Source organism: Gouania willdenowi, chromosome 3 (assembly GCF_900634775.1).
Source record: "Gouania willdenowi chromosome 3, fGouWil2.1, whole genome shotgun sequence".
NCBI classification, from domain to species: Eukaryota; Metazoa; Chordata; class Actinopteri; order Blenniiformes; family Gobiesocidae; genus Gouania; species Gouania willdenowi.
The window spans coordinates 184,742-203,103 of record NC_041046.1 but is presented as its reverse complement, the minus strand read 5'-3'; the positions used below and the strand labels follow the sequence as shown (position 1 = coordinate 203,103).

General features: G+C 40.7%; 1 protein-coding gene across 1 annotated transcript in view; it reads left to right on the top strand.

Annotated features, from left to right (window-relative positions):
• Positions 1-392: 392 nt before the first annotated feature.
• neto2a (neuropilin (NRP) and tolloid (TLL)-like 2a) overlaps positions 393-18,362 on the top strand; it is a 43,995-nt gene continuing 26,025 nt past the window's right edge. Inside the window, exons 1-3 of the mRNA XM_028440214.1 lie at positions 393-836; positions 16,827-16,883; positions 17,101-17,235. Coding sequence (XP_028296015.1) covers positions 821-836; positions 16,827-16,883; positions 17,101-17,235 — 208 coding nt within the window. The 5' untranslated portion in view covers positions 393-820. The remainder of the gene's footprint in view (positions 837-16,826; positions 16,884-17,100; positions 17,236-18,362) is intronic.

Here is an 18,362-nt window from a genome sequence, read left to right as displayed (position 1 = left end):
ACAGTCAGTGATAATTCTGAACAAGATGATTTATTGTGTTTACAGATCATTATTTATTATTATTATTATTATAGATTTAAAAAAATCCACTGTGCAGCTACATTGCATATGACATTACATTATTATCTTTTTTTATGTGTGCAGGAGTATGAGGTACTGTACATGTCATTATTATTATTTATGACATTCATAGTTCATACCTCAGAAAAGTGGTGGGACGAATTGTGACATAGAATGTGATCCCATGGGTATCATATATATATATATAAAACCATATGATAGTATAATATATATGATATAACAGTCTGTGCTGAATATGAACATCTTGGTGCAGCCGCTGACAAACCGCTCTTTGAAGCTTAAATGAGCCTCGTTGAGGAGCGATTTCTCAGTTCAGACACGGACGGAGGACAGACAGAGGCGGACTCTTCTCTCTCTGTCTGTCTGTCTGTCTGTCTGTCTGTCTGTCTGTGGCCCCTCAGCCCCCCCCCTCACCGTCCCTTGGAAAGCTCCTGTGCGCCTCCGCATCACTCCATCCTCCTCCACGTGTGTGATCCTTCTGAAACCTGCTGCCACTCCAGTGATGATGATGATGATGATGATGATGGTGGTAGTGATGGTGATGCCAGACTGAAAGAGGCTTTGGTTTTACAGGCAGCGGAGATCGTTCCTGGAGCGCAGCTGTGCGTAATGGATTTACTGATGTGAATGTTGGATTTGTGGAAGGACGAGCTGCGTGGATTCCTACGATGGGCAGAGCACCAGTGTACTGCTGCTATTGTTAGACTTCAGTCTGGGCTTTTTGTCCATCACACCGTGGATGGAGATGCACAGAGGTGAGACTATAGTTCCCTTTGAAACACACCTTTATTTCACATTTCAACCTGCTGTCACTAAGTATTCATTGTTTTTATGTTGTTTTTCATTTTTAAATTAGAATTCCAATGTTATTCAGGCTGTTCCACTTGACTCTAATGATGCGCAGATTTCGAGCGTGTTTCTTTAGTTTCTGCTTTATTTGCTGTGGGTGTGTAGACTGATCCTTTGGGTGCAAATGTCTCCAGATTTTTGGCCACCCACTGATTCCTGTCTGTCTGCAGCTCTGCTAGCAACAGTCTTGAAGCCCTGATTTCAAAGAATATTTTACTTTTCAAATAAAACCTTAAACGGCATCGTGTTCACTACAAAAGAAGCAGTGATCCATTGTGCTGAGAGTTAGAGACCTGCATGATTCATGTGGTTAATGCTCCTGAACTGTCAGAGTCACATTCATCCATTTATTACTAATAAAAACCATTAGAATGATTCCACTGGAGCATTCATCACAGCTTTGTTTATCCATGTTAAATGGATAAATCTAGACTAAATGACCTACAGCTCAGTTACTTCGCACTGCGCGTGCTGGGTTTTCTGTGTGTGTGTGTGTGTGTGTGTGTGTGTGTGTGTGTGTGTGTGTGTGTGTGTGTGTGTGTGTGTGTGTGTGTGTGTTTTTGGCGGAAGGTTCGCTGTAAGTTTCGGACCTGACGCAGGTGTGAGTTGTTCAGCTCACGCGCCTTTTGCTGCCTGTGACCCTGGGTCGATATGAGTTGATATAAATCGGTATGAGTTGATATGAGTTTATTTGAATCGGTATGAGTTGATATAAATCGGTATGAGTTGATATGAGTTTATTTGAATCGGTATGAGTTGATAGTGTAATGACCATTGAGTTCATTATGTGTTGTGTTCACTGTGCAGGGACAGCCGAGCCACAAGGAGGCAGCACAGGGTTGGGTGTGTGGCTGCGAGTTAGTTTAGTGTGTGGCCTGTGTTTGAGGGGTGTGTTAGTTGGCTATTGTGAGGACATTAGTGGTGTGGGTTACGGCCATAACAGTAGCCCTGTATGCAGCTGTGTTTAACCCTGTAAGCCAAATAAAGCCCGGTTGGTTCAACCTGACCCGTCCGGTGATTAGTAGAATAAGCGGACGTTACAATATGAATCGATATCAGTTGATATGAATCGATATGAGTTTATATGAATCGGTATGAGTTGATATGAGTCAGTATGAGTTGATATGAGTTGATATGACTCAATATGAGTTGATATGAATCGGTATGAGTTGATATGAGTGGGTAAGGGTCTGTCGTTGACAAACTGGAGCTTTGTGGATGTTCTCCCGTTGTGGGCAGTTTGAACTTGGGTGTGAAAATGGTCTATCATCCAAAACCAACTCCTGTTGGCAGGTCCGCAAAAGCAAGATAGGGATAACCTGCGACCAAAGGGTTAAATTTGGTTGTTCTTTTAATAAACTGTGGTAGTGCAGTTTACATGTTAACACTTTGTTGGAGTGACACTGGTCTGTCCGGTTCTAGTAAAGCCCTAACTAGCTGATAAATTAAGTGACAGTTCGCTCTGAATAGCTGCTGTTGTGGTTGTAGCCTACTGGAATAACGCCTTCACCGTATTTAATTATCATCAGTAGCATGATATAATTCAACAAAATGTCCATCCATCCATTTCTGCTGCTTATCCATGGTCGGGTCGTGGGAGCAGCATTCTTAGCAGCGAGGCCCAGACTTCCCTTTTCCAGCCACTTTGCCCAGCTCTTCCGGGGGGTTCCTGAAGGCTCAAACATACACCCATAAAACAGAGTCCACCAGGCCAACTAAATGCAAAGCTCAGATTTTATGACCGCGCTGACTCCTCCGCTTAGTTGGTGTCACACAAAACACTGCTTGGTATTGTATTGACCCACATTAAATGTAACACCGACCTGCATTTCACCCTCCTGGTGAAACAGAGCAGGAGAGATGAACAGGAGCTTGTGGAGAGACTGGTAGACAAGCTACAACAGTAGCGACACCTTTAAAACACGTCCTCGGAGAACAAGGACTACAGAGAACCGCTAAGAATCATGGGACATGTAGGATTTTAATGGAAACTACTATGCGGCGATGCGCCCAAGTATTTAGGCTCTGAGGAGTGCGGACAGTCCGCGCTAAGTTCATTGTGCGCAGGATCTGCCTGAGTATGTTTGAGCCTTGAGGCATTCCCAGGCCAGTCAAGAGACATAGTCTCTCCAGTGTGTTCTGGGTCCTCTTTGGGGTCGCTTACCAGTGGGACATGCCATGAACACCTCAGCAGGGAGGCGTCCAGGAGGAATCATATTCAGATGACCGAGCCACCTCATCTGGGTCTCCTCAATGCATATGAGCAACGTAAAGTTCACGCCAGTGCTGTTGAGCGTAGGGGCCCATGATGTTCTAATTTTTCTCCCCAATAGAGCAATGGCGCCCCCTACGTTCAGTTTTCAGCAATGTAGGGGGGATTTTTTGTTGTTTTTTTCCTTTTTTAATCAATACCGTAGTAATGTTCTTTTAATAAACTGATCTGATTAACCAAGAAACACATACAGTGGTGTGAAAAAGTTTGCCCCCTTCCCGATTTCTTACTTTATTGCATGTTTTTCACACTTCAATGTTTCAGACCATCAAACAAATTTAAATATTAGTCAGAGATAAACACAAAATGCAGTTTTTACATGAAGGGTTTTATTAATGAGGAAGAAAAAAACCCGAAGCTACATGGCCCTATGTGAAAAAGTGTTTGCACCCCAGCTCCTGTTAAAACATAACTGCTTGATCACACCTGTTCTCAATCTAGAAATCACTTAAATAGGACCTACCTGACAAAGTAGACCAAAAGATCCTCAAGAGCTATAGACATCATGCCGAGATCCAAAGACATTCAGGAACAAATGAGAAAAAAACTAATTGAAATCTATCAATCTGGAAAAGTTTATAAAGCTTTGGGACTCCAGCAAACCACAGTGAGAGCCATTATCCACAAATGGCGAAAGCACAGAACAGTGGTGAACTTTCCCAGGAGTGGCCAGCCGACCAAAATTACCCCAAGAGTGCAGCGATTACTCATCCAAGAGGTGACAAAAGCCCCACAACAATATCTAAAGAACTGCAGGCATCACTTACCTCAGTTAAGGTCATTGTTTATGACTCCACCATAAAAAAAGACTGGGCAAAAATGGCCTGCATGGAAGAGTTCCAAGACGAAAACCACTGCTTTGCCAGAAAATATCTTGATGATCCCCAAGATTTTTGGGAAAATATTCTGTGGACTGACGTGACAAAAGTTTAACTTTTTGGAAGGTCTGTGTCCCATTACATCTGGCGTAAACATCATACCAACAGTAAAATATGGTGGTGGCAGTGTGATGGTCTGGGGCTGTTTTGTTGCTTCAGGATCGGAAAGACTTGCTGTGATAAATGGAAACATGAATTCTGCTGTCTACCAAAAAATACTGAAGGAGAATGTCCGGTCATCTGTTCATGACCTCAAGCTGAAGCGGACTTGGGTTCTACAGCAGGACAATGATCCAAAACACACCAGCAAGTCCACCTCTGAATGGCTGAAGTAAAACAAAATGAAGACTTTGGAGTGGCCTCGTCAAAGTCCTGACCTTAATCCTATTGAGATGCTGTGGCGGTTCATGCTCGAAAACCCTCCAATGTGACTGAATTACAACAATTCTGCAAAGATGAGTGGGCCAAAATTCCTCCACATCGTTGTAAAAGACTAGTTGCAAGTTATTGCAAATGTTTGATTGCAGTAGTTGCTGCTAAGGGTGGCCCAATCAGTTATTAGGTTTAGGGGGCAAACACGTTTTCACACAGGGCCATGTAGCTATGATTTTATCTTCCTCATTAATAAAACCCTTCATTTAAAAACTGCATTTTGTGTTTACTTTTGTTATCTTTGACTAATGTTTAAATTTGCTTGATCTGAAAAATTTACGTGTAAAAAACATGCAAAAAAGTAAGAAATCAGGAAGGGGGCAAACACTTTTTCACACTACCGTACATCAACCATTTAACACAGGCGATCTGCTCGGATGCTCCCGTCTTTACCTTAGTACCGCTGCAGCCACTTAGCTGCCCTCGATGTTGCCTGTGTGCACCGTCCAATATAAACAGTGTAGCTTCAACCAGACGTAGCACACATGAAGCTGCTCGTCATGTTTAGAACTCACACAGTATCATTCTACAGATTTGAACACCGTCAAATTGGAACGTGTTCAGGCTTAAAGAGACACCAGCTTCATCTAGTTCATTCGGGCCGGGTCTTCTTATTTGTGTGTATGTGTTTGTTCAATATTACAGTAGGTCCCACATATTACCTCATTTAAATTTGAAAAGCCAGTCTTTGAATCCGTCTTTTGAATAAAATGTAATTGTCTCTACAGTGTGTGTGAGTATTTATTAGTGGAAGACCTATACCAAGCATGAGTAACTCTCTAACGACATTCATCATCACCTTCACCAATTTAACAAAGAATTTTTAGCTTTAAAGTAAGGCTCAAACAAAGATAAAAAAAACAAACAAAAACAAAAAAAAACTTTAGCTTTACTTCAAAAATTTGGCCCTCAGAGAGCTATATATTTTAAAATTATCTGCACCAGTGGCGCTTGCTCGCGGGCCACGCAATCCCCCTATGCTGTGCTGTGTGAGCAACGGCTCTACTCTGAGCCCCTCCCACCCTATGAAGAAAACTCATTTTGTCTGCTTATACACACAATCTTGTTTTTTCGGTCATGATTGAAAGTTCATGACCGTAAGTGAGGGTAGAATTGAAGATTGACCGGTAAATTGAAACTTTTGCCTTTCGGCTTAGCTCCTTCTTCAGCACGCTTGTTGATCTCTCGCTCCATCCTTCCCTCACTCGTAAACAAGACCACAAGATACTTAAACTCCTTCCCTTGTGGGAGGATCTCATCCCCAACCCAGAGAAGGCACTCCCTCTCTTTCCGGTCGAGGACCTTGGACTCGGATTTGGAAGTGTTGATTCTCATCCAGGCCACTTCACACTTGGCTGTGAACCGATACACTGAGAGCTGAGACTCAAGGCATGATGGAGCTAACAGGACCACAACATCTGCAAAAAGCAGTGACCCAATCCTGAGGCCACCAAATTGGACCCCTTCAACGTCCTGGCTGTGCCTAGAAATTCTGTCCATAAAAGTTATGAACAGAATCGGAGACAAAGGGCAGGGCTGGTGTAGTCCAACCCTCACTGAAAACAAGTTTAACTTACTGCCGACGATGCGAACCAAGCTCTGACTTTAATCGTACAGGAAACAGTTGACCCGTATCAGGGGTCCGATTCCTTATACTTTCGGAGATCCCCAACAGGAATCCCTGAGGGATGACTTCTCCAAGTCCACCAAACACATGTCGACTGGTTGGGCAATCTCCCATGAACCCTCAATTAACTGCTGAGGGTTTAGAGCTGGACCATAGTTCCACGACCAGGATGGAAATCTTGGACTAAATGTGCTGCCTTGAAATATTGCACAGTGAAATACAACCATGACTAACACCATTGTATTACCATAATTTGGCACTAACTTGGGTTTATGATAGTTATTTCTCAGTCTTTCTCAATGTGTGGTTCAGAGCCCCCCCCCTCATCAAACAGTGAAAAGCTCAAATAATAATTAGTTTTTCAATTGTTTTTTTTTTCTTCTTTTTTTAATCACATTATCTTTTACTTGGAATTAAAAGCTAAAATATGTGTCTGCATGCTTTGACTCTAATTCTGTAGTCAAGCAGTCAGCTGAGTGAGTTGTGAGCGCAAAAGAAGTCATAATTTTTCAAAATTAAATTACCATAACATCCCTAAAACTAAAATATATCTATTTTTTTAAAAACTTTATTCTATCTCTGTGGACTTGCACCAAGTAGTCCACGGACCGCTACCAGTCCACAGCTCGGTGGTTGGGCACTGCTGCTATAAAGGGTCCAGGTATTAATGGCATTAAAGCAGAACGAGGTAACTTTTTCACCTTAATAAATCCTTCTCGTAGTCCATGTGATTGTAATACAAGTGTTTACGAGGTGATTCAGGGGTCTTTCATCTCCCCCTGCTCTCTCTGGCCAGAAAACCACACTTGCAACTTTCCCTGCCTCCGACCCGGTTGCAAGACGTACTGCTTTACGGCAGCCCAATGCAAACAAATGCTAGATTATGACCAGCCCCAAGGGTGCACACGGTAGTCTACAAATTCACTCTTCTCAAACTTATATCATGGCGGAGCCAGCAATAAAAGGCAGAGAAGACCTTTGTCCGAGGTACGGAGCTACTCCATTCAGTGACAGCTCAGCAGCAACACACAGCAATCACACACACACACTCGCAATCTAGCGCTCCATCAGGCAGCACACACACAAATATCCATTCATCTACAGTATCTATCTAAACATCCATTCATCCATCCGTCCATTTTTAGATGTTCCCATTCAAATCTGGCTTTATGTGCATTCTCAGGTGTGCGTAAGTCCTTTTCCTCTTACGCGCTTCTAACACTGGAATAAGAGCAGCACCCGATAAGGTGAAACATCATATTGCACTAGAAATATGGACTTAGTTACATTTGAAGCCACACGGACTTGTGCGTTGCACAGCAGCTGTGATCACTCAGCTGCTGCTACGCGATTATTTAAAACTCTGACAGACGCAGACTTCTGTGATTCAGTGATTCAACTATTTTCATACTATGTCCAACGTAAAGTCACAGTTTGATCCACTACAAAGTGAAACAAGCTGTCATATGCGGATGAGGATGGACCACAAACTGTTCCCACACATTTTTTAATGAGGCTCAGCTCAAGTTGCTTTCAACAATTTATATTTAAAACTGCGAATTATGGAAGCCAATAGTTCTTTTTCACTGCAAACATCCCTCTGTATTAAAACAGGACGCTTTGCAGCTGGGTTATTTCCTCATCTCTCCAGCGCATCTAACTCGATCACGCTTTACAACGATGATGATGATGATGATCAAGGAGATAGATTTGAACTGTGACTCGGACAGAATACGGCCAATCCTCAGTCACACTGCAATAATCTGATCAAATCAACCTGATATATTGTTTATTAATGAACAAATTAAAAGTGAACGTTATCATTTTCACAGATTTCAATGGCATTTACAAGTGTTGGGAAAACTCCATATTTCGTGATTTCTCGACAGCCCAAAAAAATGACATCACCGCCTCCTTTCCTTCAGACCACCTTCATTCACACATACGTACTTTTGGTCTACCGTACGCACGGTGGGTGTGTCAGCAGCCTGGACCAGAGAATATGCGTAGAAGAGAAGCACATAACTGCAGGCGTGCCAAAAATCGCTTAAGTCCAGACGGGAGTATAGACCCCTTAGCAAACAGCCTGCAGTACCATACCACATCCTATAGGTGGGGCTCATAGATTCCACTAAGGCCTCACATTTAGCAATGTGTCCTACTGATACCTTTTAAACTTTGATATTGGCTCTGTTCACACTGCATGGGAGGCTTGGGACAATTGTAGCTGTCATTGGAGGAAAGGCATTGTAACAGAACAACACACAGGCACACATAGAGAAAGAGAGAGCTCTCACGTTTCCACTGGGAGCCAATTCGTTAACCTAAGGTTTATCTCTGTGGACTGTGGTCAGAGGCTTAACAGTGCAGGAAAACCACATACAGAAACCCAGTAGGATCAAATTCCAAACCCACTGTACTACAACACTAGCATCTGCAAAGATTTATAGACATTTTATTAGGTAATTAAAACAAATGAATAATTCTTGCCCCTTTAGAGGGTTTAATGGTGTGCTATAAGGTTTATATATTTAAGGAGTTTTATTGGTGAATGTTAGCTTGAGGTGGTGTTTATATACAACCCACCTCACTGGACTGTTAAACGTGTTGTGTCATGTTTAAATTGAAAAGGCAGAAAGATGTGATGACCTGACCTCCATTTGTTCACAGTTTTAACTCCGCTAGTAAGCCAGAGTGAGAAGTAATGTAGAAATTAAGTGACATGACCCAGAATACAGGGATGAACCTGCAGCATCTTTTCTTCTTGTTCTTCAAATATAACGGAGGCTATACAGGGCTATAATAGATTCCTATGGTCAGTATAGACTAGAGGAAGGAAACTTAAGCTCATCACCCAAATACTTATTAGTGGTAAGGTAGTGTGTTTATTAACTAACTACAGTTACTTTGTGGAGACACATTATTAAAATATTTGCATGCTCTTGAGGTGACAGTGTCTGCTACTCTCTTTGGATCTGATTCCTTCTTAATCATTACAAAATAGGCTACAAAGGCTCAGATAAATTATGCAACTAATGCATTATAAAATCACTTAATCATTTATAGGCGTAAGACACTTCATTTTCCTGTAGCTTTTCCACACGGAGCTTTATACACGGTGTGAGGAGTCCTGTGCTGGTTGCAGTGGGAGGTTTTATTACAATAAGGTTTGGGGTTATATATATTTTTTGTATCTGATGAACCCAGGTGGTCTGTTTTTTAAAAGTCTGTGGTCGTTGATGCCTACTTCCTCATTAGGACCCCCATCTCCTTTCCCCCACCCCCTCCCCTCTCTCTCTCTCTCTCTCTCTCTCTCTCTCTCTCTCTCTCTCTCTCTCCCCAGCAGTGTACTGGCCAACCTATTATGAACTCAGTGGGGAGCAGGTCCGCAGTGGCTTATCAGAGCGAGACGGTGTCAGGCGCAGTAACATGCTCAGCTCTAGCACTGATATCATTGTAGTGCAACATATTTGAGTCATTGTCCATCACTGTCCTCTTATCAGAGCTGTAGACTTTGCATCTTGTAATCCTGTTTTTTTATGTTCAGATTAGTAGTTTACAGTCTGGAGGTAATAATGATGATTTTTAATTACGCTTTTACTGTTATTATGGCACGTCATCTCCAACTCTGTAATGCTCAGATGAACTCTCACAACGTGTTCTGTTCAATTTTATACATTTCAAAGCCTATACTTTATGTTCACTCTTTGAGTCTATGCTGCCCTATCAAAACTACCACCAATGACTAATGCTAATGCTTTCACTGTGGTGTCCCTTCCCCGAGTGTATCATTATAGATATTCCAATGCTTAATCAAAACCGGGGAGTGATAAGTGGAATGCGAAGCTTGCTATGAATTAAAATACAACTAATCATCACTTAAGGATCATATCCTTTTTTCTTCAGTTTTAATAATTTTCTGTTTAAAATCATGGTAAAATTTTGGTTAATACTTTTTCTGCAGGTACACCTTGACCATAGGGCTAACATGCATCGCAAAAAATGTCTGGCATTTTCTTCTAAATGGTTTTGAAGGTTGAGCTTCTTATCAGCCTCTAGACTAGAGATCTCTCTACTCAGGTTTGTTTTGTGGTCATTCTTGAAACTGCAGGCACAGTTCTCGGGATCCATGATGATTGCTCAATAGTCCTTCTTCTTACCAACATTTACCAGTAAATAGTGCATGCGTGAGTTTTTGCAGACAAATAACATTAACAACCCTGAGCCCATTGATTTCCATTGATTCAGACATGTTTTTAGTCCTTAAAACAGAGCAGTACCTCGGCTCAGAGGTACCGCTCTGAGCTGAGCTGAAATACTGGCCAATGAAAAGCCAGAAAACATGCCGTGTCTCAAACCCTTATCTGTTCAGCAGTCTCTTCAGTTAAATTGTCTTCAGTGTTAATATACTGGTACATACACAGGAGCCACAAGCCACTTCGTCACTTTCTGGCTGTTTAAAACCAGCAAGTTGTTGGATATATTTTTAGCAGCTGACAGTAACATCTGCTTTGATCTGAAGGAACAATTCGAACTACTTTTTGTCTCCAGCTGCACATCAAAGTGCTACAAGTTCATCCTTTCGCTTGCCAGTAAATGTCAACCTCCTTTTTTTGCAATATTCTTTGAACTGCTTTTCAGTGCTTAAGATCGTCCATATTCGAAATATCTCCAGTCTCTGACAATGTAACAAGCTGGGGGAGAGATTTGTGTATCCCACAATGCAGCACATTTAATCCCACAATGCAGCCCAAAGCTGAGAAGTTGGAAAGGTCTATTTATCAACCACTAATGTTAGCCACTGCTAGCATATTCTGTCAAGACTTCTATTCCAGAAGAACAAAATATAATATGCTAACACCCAAGTAATATTATTATTTCATTAATGAAAAATATTTCAATTGCTAAATTAGCATGTATCATGCATCAAGTATATATCAGACACACCTTTGGCTCCACCTTTTCCTCTGACTGTTTTGATCTTAAATCAGTGCATGTAAAAATGATCATATTTTGCCAATAATTGTGCAGGAAAATAATAGAGAAGCCAATACAGAGTAGTCCAATAAATCCCTTTTGACTCCAGTGATGAGGATAGACAACCATAATGATGAGTTTCAGCCAGAGAATAGAGACATGAGAGCTGATGAATATGCATTTAGTCCAGATATGGACAGTCAACATGATGAGGGCTAGGGCGACGATGGTAGAGGAGGAAAGTCAGCAGTAAGCTTTAGCACGTGGACATGAATGCTGGCCACAATTAGAACAGTCACCAAAGTAGGCTTTGGGTCAGGTTTGCCAAAGTACTTGACCCGGAAGTGAAGCCGAGATTCCGAAATATCTTTAGCTCTGCAACACTTAGGAGTTTCTAAATCCTCCGAAATGTACGTGAGGAGGTTCCGTGCCCAACACCAGCTAAAGCAAATCTAGTCATGATGAATTGCCGTTAGCATAGCCGTTAGCGTCGGATGAGAATACACTTCCAGGTCACGTACTTTGGCCAATCGGTAATGGAGAAAACAAATAAAGGTGTTCTTTTTCCGTTTTTCGTTTTCTGTACCGAAGCAAAAGAGCTTGAATTTGAAAAACAAGGCGTTTACCGTTTTTTCATTTTGGATTTGGAAACAAATATCAAATAATTAGTGTTTTTTTTTTTTGTTTTTATGTTTTTGTTACATAATGAAAAAAGAATGATACACGGATTGCTTTACCAACTTTCACAAAGCCTAGGTTTGATGATAGGAGCATGTTACCATGGTTGAGGTTTTCTGAAATAAAGACACTAGCATGTCAGTTCTTGTTGCTGAAGACATAGCATGCTTACCAGTTCTTGCAATCTGTAATTTAATAATTTCTTTTTAATTTACCATTCAATGAAGTTTGTGTTAGTAGCTAAGGTAATTATGAGGTCAACTTTCTATTTTTGATTGTTGTTGTGTTCTCATTCACGGTTAAACAATAGGCAGATACAATTTTAAAATGTGTGAAAATATATATTTAAAGAAATGATTGTTGATTAATTTAGCATTAACTCAATTTAACTATTTTTAAAATTGTTATTGTATTCAAAATGTTTTATTTCGAATTTTGTGGACGTGTCTGTAACTCTTTAGAAAATACATTTCTGAAGAATGAAATTTTTTTTATGTCCTAAAGAGAATATAAAGAGTAAAGAAGAACAATCTGGACTCAGGCTTTCATAATTCATGCATCAGTGGGAGAGTAAACAAAACTGATGCTCTACTGGGAGTGCATTCAGACTTCTCTGGTTTTTGAATGAATTTAATCTCCATCTTTTAACCAAGGTGCTTTGTCCCTGCCCTCCATTTCAATGCTACTAATTCATACAAAATGAACTGTAGAATAAGATATACAGCAATAAAGACTAGAGGAAAGAGTGAGCATTTGTTTTGAAACCTCTTTCTTTGTGTGGCTTATTATATTTGTTTTTATGGCCATTTAAATATACGAAATCCAGAATGAGCTTTAAAATCTGTCCTTGATGTGATACTACCTGCATAAAATCTGAATGGCTTTTTCAAATTAAGTTTGTCATTTTTGGAGACAGAAAACAGTAATTGGTACACCAACTGGTGTGACCAAAAAGGCTTTCTGGATGAGCTAGAGAAAGGCTGACCACAGAAAAGAGTCTGATTGCATGTTGGTGGATTCAATGGAACTTCTGGCCAAGATTGTTACAAATTTCCAGACCTGTCTTTAGCTTTCTAGTGTAATTTGGTGATAAGGCTAGATTTGGGCAAAAGTTGTTGCCTGCAAGCTGCGTGACAAGGTGAGGAGTTGAAATACGACAAGACATTGTAGGCAACCCTGATAGGAAGGTTTCTCTGAAAGCTTCCATCTCTTCCTTCACATTCCATCCATGGCCTTTGTTGCTCCTGCCACCAGTGCTTCCATCTTCTTCTTTTTATGCCCACAATACCTTAAGCGTTTGCCCTTTGGAGAGGAAAACTTCATAGAAGTTCAGTGACCACATTGAAGTGAAGTGGATCATAGTGCGTACACCAGAGTTCCAGCTTGCGAAAAAGCAGGGTTCTCTCAATGTTCTCCAGGCTCCTTCCTGAGCTGCTACACCTGCACTTTGTCTTTGAGGAAGTAATTATACAAAAGCAAGGCATCATACCAAAACAAATCAAATACCAACTCAGTTGCAATAGGTTCCTTGCTAATTGCAAGTTTGCCAGTTTCCTCTTTTCAATGGATCTGCTTCTGCTCAGCAATTTCATGCCAGCGAGCTCAATGTTTTTGTGGTGCTTTCTTCCCAGCCCTACTGTGCAGAAGGCACCACAACCAAGCCTTGGCCTTGGTTAGTGTTGTAAGGTCATTCATATGGGCTTTGACAGACATCAGCTTCTGGCCAGGTATCACTTGCTGACCTCCAATCATCCAATCAAATGCCTTGATATTCACCTTCATGGTCAAGGTGAAGGCCAACAGGAAGATGCTGCAGCTGTCAATGACTACCGTACTACTTCTAGACTTTACCATGCTGGTGAGTACTGGAGTATGGCCTTGACAAGGGTTTTGAGAACTGCTGGCATTTTAAAGCTTTCAAAGGTTGTTCAAGTAATGTTGTGGGGGACTAAACCAAAGATCCAGGAATAGCACATGAAGGTTTGTTCCCTCTTTCTTGGTGATCTGGATCTGATGCACAATTACACTCTTCTTCATGACACCTGAGAGCTTCTCAAGCTAAACTGTGAAATGTGCAATAATGGTGTACAGAGGTGGGTGACAGCGGGGACCACAAAAATTTGAGTGTTAATTTTGTTGCTATTTTTGTGTGTTATTGTTGTCAATTTGTGTGTGTTTTTGGTGTCATTTTGTGGTAATTTTGTTTTCTTTTGTGGTTCTTTTGTGTATTTTCTCTCATTTTGTAGATTGTTTTTTTTTTGTGTATTTTTGTTTTCATTTTATGAGTTTTTGTTTTGTATGTAATGAGTCACTTTGTGTTTTGTGGAGTCCATCCATCCATCCTCTTTCACTTATCCATTGCCGGATCGCGGGAGCAGCATCCCTAGCAGGGAAGCCCAAACTTCCACTTCTTTCAGCTCCTTCGGGAGGATCCCGAGGCGTTCCCAGGCCAGCCGAGACACATAGTCCCTTCAGCATGTCCTGGGTCTTCCTCGAGGTCTCCTTCCGGAGGGACATCGTATGAACGCCTCACTAGGGAGGCGTCCACGGAGCATCTTAATTAGGTCCCCAAGCCACCTCATCTGTCTCCTCTCAATGCGTAGGAGCTCTCTGAGGGAGAGCCCAGCCACCCTACGAAGGAAACTCATTTTGGCTGCTTGTACCCGCAATCTTGTTCTTTTGGTCATGACCCAAAGCTCATGACCATAGGTGAGGGTAGGAACGTAGATCGACCAGTAAATTGAGAGCTTAGCCTTTCTGCTCAGCTCCCTCTTGTCTGCACCAATCCCACGATGGATTGGTGCAGACTCTGCATCACTGCAGACACGGCACCAATCTGCCTGTCAATCTCTCGCTTCATCCTTCCCTCACTCGTGAACAAGACCCTGGGGTACTTGAACTCCTCCACTTGGGGCAGGATCTAATCCCCAACCCAGAGAAGGCACTCCACCTTTTTCTGGTAGTTTTGTAGAGTCCTTTTTATGCATATATATTGTCGTATTGTGTGTTGTTGAGTAATTTTGTGATTTTTAAGTCGTACAAATTGTTTTGTGTGTTTTTCTTGTTGTTTTTTTTTAATTTTTTCTTTGTCATTTTGTAATTTTTCTCTCAATTTTTTTCTTTTTGTTGTGAAATTTTGTTTGTTTTTTTTAAGTAATTTTGTGCATTCTCAAAAGTGCAGCAAGGACCGCGTGTGGCCCCTGGACCACGGCAGTTACTCACATCCACTTCTATAGTGGTTTAAAACCAGTTCAGTTCAGTATTTCTAATTCAATTGCTTAATAATGAGTTTGCTCACAGGGTTTACTAATGAACCATTAACATTACTATAGGGCAGTGGGATGCAGAGGAAGATCACACTTTTAAAAACTCCAAAGTCAAAAAGATTTGTTTGCGTATTTCTTTATTGATTTTTTCAGTATGAGGCTGCCATTTCTTCAAATGTAAAGCTTACAGTAATCTTGAAGGATTAAACATCGAACACTAAAACAAAGTGTGTTATTGTGGCTTTGTTGGTACGATAATGTACTGTGCCAAGAATTTATAATTATTACAATAACATATGTTATCACACACAAACACACACACGCATACGTCTTGTTACACTCTTAAGCCTAAACAGTTGCTGTTTGTCAGTTAATTGAATGCTATACTCATTTGGAACAAACCATTAAACAGCTAAATACATTTAAATGGTATCAAGCACAGATGGGCTCTCTGATTCTGCAGCTCCCTCATGCTTTACATCTTGTTTTTAAACCTATATTTTTACAAGATTTGCACATATTAAACACGTAACAGAAATATTTTCACCTTTAGTGGGGGTGCAATACAATTTCCTCAAGCCAGATGCAGAACTAGTAAATGGTCATCATGCAAAAATCTACACAGTCATGATATCCATGAGTCAGAGTGTTGCTATCACATTAATTGATATTAACACCTAATCATAATGATCAATAAACAATCACTCTTGCCTTTTCTGTTACAGTCTCATTAGTCTGTCTTTGAAACTTAGCAAATTCTTTACAGGATACAAATACATCTAAAGTATAGATACACAGAGGTGAAAGTAACGGATTACAAGTACTCACGTTACTGTAATTGAGTTGCTTTTATGAGTACTTGTACTTTTTTGAGTATATTTCTAAATCAGTAATTTTACTTGTACCTAAGTACATTTTAAAAGAAGTAATTCATTGTATTTTTACAAAGTAACCCAACTGTTACTGAATCAATTATTATTTTTTTGTTTTAAAATGATCAACGAACATTGTGAAACTACAAAAAATGAAATGACCAGACCACAATCAAATGCATCACATCATAGGTGACCAATCAGATTAAATGTAATGCTCAGCATTGAATGCTGGTTATTTTCTCAGTTTTAGAGTTCATAAATGTAGCTATACTTAGAGCCTGAGGATTTATTTTTTTTTGATTTGAATTCATTGGTGTTATTTTATTTTAAAAAGATTTATACATTTTGACAAACTTTTTATTTTATACAGATGCCTTTGTGGGAAATAAACGAAGTTCCAATTGTGCAAGATTTGGTCTTTTTCTTTTTTTAAGTTTATACATGAGATATTTACTGTACGCAAGGAAACTGTGGAAGATTTTGTTCCCAAAAATAAACCTGGGGGGTGAAAGTATTTCATAACTTTTACTTTGAGTGCTATTTAATTGAGCTACTTTATACTTGTACTTGAATATTTTATGCATGACTTTCTTCTGCTCGTACTTGAGTACAATTTTAACAGTATTTCTACTTGAGTAGGATATATCAGTACTCTTTACACCTCTGTAGATACATTTATCCCACCCTAGTCTGATGTGAGCTGGGATGTATCAGTAGAGCCCTGTAATGTTTAGCTGGAAAAAGCCAGAGATGAATGAATGAATGTAATGTCCTGGTTCTTCATGCAGAGTGAGTGGTTCATATTATCAAAGGACGTTTAGTGATCTCCATGCAACGATTAAACTTGGATTGTGAGACCCAGGCTTGACGTGTCACTGCTTTGTTTTACAGCGTGGATTCTCTTCTTTCTAATAGAAGAGGGATTCGCTCTGGCTCAAAGAACTAAAGGTAAGTCCAACTCAAGCGCTCCTCTTTCCCTTTTATACTGTTTCACTCAATGTGTACTGATAAATGAGGCTTTATATTTACTGGTGGCTATCACCTCTGTCTGGTCTTTCCTCCCTCTCTTTGCTTTTGACAGCCTTCCTTCTTCTTTCTTTCATGCCCTTATTGATCTGTCCGCTCAATAACACATCTGTCTTTTTCTTTGCCTTTCTGCTTCTAGATTCTTTGAGTGGCCAGAGCCCTAACCAGAATGACTGCGGCACGTGGGTTCGCAACATCAATGGCGGGGTGTTCACATCGCCCAACTATCCCATTACATACCCACCCAACAAGGAGTGTGTTTACATCCTGGAAGGTAAAAGCCATGTTCCTTCAATTTGGAATAATGTCCTCTGTGCTATCAGACCAGCAGACATGGTGTCCTGACCTCCAGCATACTGCCTCCTCCAGTAAATGTCATTAGACTGGGTGACATTGTGTTTATAACTAGGCCCCTATCAGATTCTCTGTTTCTCTGCTGGCAGGCATTTAGCCTGACATTTTTACACCCTGAGTTTGTTTCACTGCACTGGTATAGCCCTGGAAATGAATGTAGCATGAAGAATTGTGGGTAGACCATGACCTCTGGCCAATCAAAAATGTGCTGCTTTATGTTTGTTAGCTGTGTATTATTCATGATTATTGAAACACGAATAAGACAAACATCTTCTCTACATCTGAGCTTTGGTTTTATCACTAAATGATAAAAACTCTTATCAGCGTTGTTTACCAGAAACACCCGATCCATCTGTAATTTAGAAGCCTGCTGTGCAGGAAACATAATGGAGAGCATCATTAGCAGCTAAAGGAGATAAAGTCTGGGAAACTGCTTGATATTCTTTTCAAATTGATGAACTTATTTTTTATCTTTTTATTTTTTGCATGCAGTTGAATATCAGCCATACATGCAGATGAGCTGTGTGCATGGTGCTGTCCTGCTGTGATGGCTCTGAGTTTTCACACTCAGCTCAAGTGCTCCCCCTGTGGACAAAGCCTGTAGATACTCCACCACAGACAGGCATCATCCTGCTGTGAAGGTCCAATACTAAGCTGATGAACCCTATGATTATCTCGTGCTGAAATTTGTAGTGTTTGACTCACAATTAAACTGCTTGATGAAAAGCCTGATTCACCCTTTACTAATGCCCATGACAAGCTAATCAGATGCCTTTGTAATCCTAATTTGTGATTCAGGACTTGATTGTGTCATGTCACCTGTTCATCAGCTCTGTGCATTGACTGATTATGTGTGTTAAGCTCTGTGTGGGTCTTTCTGTGGCACTTTGTACATGTGTGCATGTCTGAAAAAGGGAAAGCCACACCATTACAGCAGAACTGAGACACACCGGAAGAGGAAGTTGCTCACTGAAGCATAGAGGAAAAACCCCAGGGTTCGACCCAGAGACAAGGCAGACAATAGACAGGGATACGGGCAAAAGAAGA